Source organism: Arachis ipaensis, chromosome B9, assembly GCF_059453495.1.
Source record: "Arachis ipaensis isolate K30076 ecotype BB chromosome B9, ASM5945349v1, whole genome shotgun sequence".
Lineage (NCBI taxonomy): Eukaryota > Viridiplantae > Streptophyta > Magnoliopsida > Fabales > Fabaceae > Arachis > Arachis ipaensis.
In genome coordinates, this window is record NC_142444.1 from 29,782,305 (window position 1) to 29,785,401 (window position 3,097).

Here is a 3,097-nt window from a genome sequence, read left to right on the forward strand (position 1 = left end):
TATATTTTGGGATCTAATCGTTCCTCCAATTTTGTGTTGAACTTCTTTTTCATCAAAAAATAAAAAGATGGCAAATAAAAGCTGTTTTGTTTGTATCTAATCTCTGATCTTTGTTCTCCGTTGTGTTTGGGATCTAATCCTTGCGCCACCTTTGTGTCGAGCTTTTTTTCTTTCAAAATAATAAAAAAGATGGTAAGAAAAGTGAAGTTCTTTTAGTAGCTAAGACAGTAACTGTGGCTGACACATGGAATGTAATGGCAAAGGTGTTTGTTTCCAACTAAGCCACACTAAAATCGAATCCAAATAACTAGGTTTGTGTTTGAGTGTTTGTATGACCCAAAAAAGAGACAGTAACTGAATTAAATATTTAATTTAAAGAAAGTTATAACAAGGAACAGGCGTTGCTACAAATAGAGACAAACAGAAGAGAAACATCTTCAAATTAATAACAACAAGAACTAGTTTATATGAAAAAACAAATTATATATAAAGGGCAACTATTAAGTATTGCCACGATGAACTAGCGTGATTCTCACCGGCGACCGCCAAAGCTGTGAGATACTGATTATGAATTTGCGATGAAAAAGAAAAATTGAAATTCAAAAATAAAAACACAAGTCATATAGCCACTATAAAGCCGACATCGAAACAGATTCATTTTATCATGATTTTTTAATTAAAGTACAATTTTAGAGAAAAGTATATACAGAGTACGCGAGATACGCAATTCAAAAGAAAAAAAAAACCAGTAAAAAGAAAAAAGAAATAACATAATAAAGAATATCCATTTATATAAAATTTAGGATAATCTCAAGCTTCATAACGTCCAAAAGAAAAGGAAAAATAATTGAAAAAAAAAAAAAGAGGACTCATAAAAGTGGTCCTCTTCATTCTCTTAACCTATAAGAAAGACTTAGTGGTATATATATGACTCCATATATGTATGACTCCTTATACATATTTATGTACACGGATCACACAATAGTTTAGATTCCTTGATAATCAGAAGATATAAACTATGCTGCGGATGGCGCGGGAACAAACTTGATTTCACCACCAGACTCCAAAATAGCCATCTTAAACCTTTCTGAATTCACGGGATGATTGAAATCCAAAGTCTCATCTTCGTATATATCCCACCATTTTTTCACCAGCATCTTGATGTCTTCTCTGTCCATGTTATCTTCCTTCCCAGTATACCTCCATGGTTTAGACCCCTGAAAAATTAATTAATGCCATAACGTAAATGTAAGCAACCAAATAAATAATTGTACAAATTATCTGGGAATAAATTATTATGTATAATTTGAATTGAATACTCACAGCTGCACAGTAGTGAACTACTTTAACTTTGTCAAGCTCAACATTTTCAGGATGACGCCATAACATGGCAAGCACAAGATTGTAAACATTTGATATGGGCTTGTACTTATCCTTAAAGTAATTGTTCAAAAAGTCCTGAAAATAATTCAATTTCAAAAACATAAATCTCACGTTTTTTTCATGTAAGAAAAATTGAAAATAAATCGTACAAATAAGTACCTGTTCTGCAAAAGATGTAGGTTTTGTGACTTGAAGTGTTTTAAGAAGGTCATGATAGGTCGCAAGATTTGGTTCATAAACGAACATACCAGCATTGAAATAAAGTGGGGGCTTCGGACCAAAGTCCTTAGGCCATTGAACCTTATCAGGGCATTGCTGGCAATAACCGATCTTGTACTGCGAGGTGTGGCCCCAAGTTGGTTCACAAAAACAGTCCATCACAGCATAGAAGTAGTTATCCGGCAAGTCAAAGAGGTGGTCAATGTTCTCAAACACTTGAATGTCACCATCTAGATATATCATCTTACTATACTCCACAAACTGCAACATTTTATGCCATCAAACTCAGATATAATAATAAAAAGCAAAACAAAAAGAATAAGAGAATAGAAGACAAGATGTACCTCCCAAATACGAAGTTTGGAGTAGTTGATGACATAATAGGCCATAGCAAACTGTGTCTGGTTCTCAGGTGGATACACAGGCTCAATCTCCCTAACAATGCACCCTTGAGATATCAGAATCTTTCTGTGCTCTTCAGGAACATCGGGTAGCACTGCAACAACAAGAGGGTACATTGTTTTCGTTTTTCTCAGACCCTTTGCCAACCCTACAACACCCTTTCACATAGTCACCGTTCCCAGCAAGGAACGTCACAAAGGCACGGTTACCAGCGGTGCGGCCGTTGGCCACGGTGGCTTTGGGTGCAGTGAGGGTAGTGATAGCAGGAGCCATGTTTGTTTGTGTTTGGTTTGAAAGAAAATGAAGGTAAAAAGTATTTGATTTGTTGTTGTTGGTTTTGATGCTGAGGGAAATGAGAAGGGTGGGTGGGTTATATAGATCCTTCTGAGGGTAATATGGTCATTATATACCCGGAAATTAATCCAACGGTTAAAGACGGAGATTTGGAGATCACAAGGTATGATAGCCGTTAATTGATTGAGATAATTAGAGAATTAAAGAATTAATTAGTAATTATGTAATAGTTAATCTTATCCCTTTGGCTGGGGCATAAACATACGAGAATTCTAGATATCCGTGGGGTACTCATTCAATGTAGGAATAATAAAATCTTGATAATGATGGTCAAAATAAAATCAATCAATAATAATAAAATAAAAGAATCCACATTAATTGGGAATTAACTATGATGCCGCCTGTAGGGGAATTTCCATGTTTTACGGGCAAAAATCTCAGCATGCATATGTATGTCTTCGCCAAGAGGAAGGAAATACCTTTTTTTAGGAGATAAAATGTTTGATTGCCTGTTTCAGTTTTTTGTTAAGTTTGTAAGAAAAATCTAGGTAGCTAACTATAATATAAGTTAATTCAGTTAATTTTTTTATTTTTAATTTTAAAATTTTATAAAATAAAAAAGTAGGGAGTTATTTTATTTTGTTTCTATAATTAGTATATTTTTTAATTAGTTGGTTATAATTTTTTTTTTTGGTGACAATTAGTTGGTTATAATTGATTATACTCTAAATTAATTCTCTAATAAAATCTTATCTAAAATAATAATAAAATACAATGATTTGTGTTTTTAATGGTGAGT

General features: G+C 33.4%; 1 protein-coding gene across 1 annotated transcript; it reads right to left on the reverse strand.

Annotated features, from left to right (window-relative positions):
* Window positions 1-766: 766 nt before the first annotated feature.
* LOC107619025 (galactinol synthase 2) lies at window positions 767-2,350 on the reverse strand. Its single transcript, XM_016321231.3, has 4 exons — window positions 1,947-2,350; window positions 1,543-1,863; window positions 1,324-1,458; window positions 767-1,217 (listed from the first exon to the last, which is right to left on the reverse strand). The coding sequence occupies exons 1-4, from the start codon at window positions 2,118-2,120 to the stop codon at window positions 1,017-1,019; spliced, it is 831 nt and encodes a 276-aa protein (XP_016176717.3). The 5' UTR covers window positions 2,121-2,350; the 3' UTR covers window positions 767-1,016.
* Window positions 2,351-3,097: the final 747 nt, after the last annotated feature.

Bases quoted from the DNA above. Each gene is read 5' to 3' on its own strand.
- LOC107619025 (XM_016321231.3), bottom strand. From the start codon at position 2,120: ATGTACCCTCTTGTTGTTGCAGTGCTACCCGATGTTCCTGAAGAGCAC. The intron at 1,864-1,946 runs GTACATCTTGTC...AAAATGTTGCAG, and splicing joins CCAAACTTCGTATTTGGGAG to TTTGTGGAGTATAGTAAGAT. The intron at 1,218-1,323 runs GTGAGTATTCAA...TTAATTTTTCAG, and splicing joins TAGTTCACTACTGTGCAGCT to GGGTCTAAACCATGGAGGTA.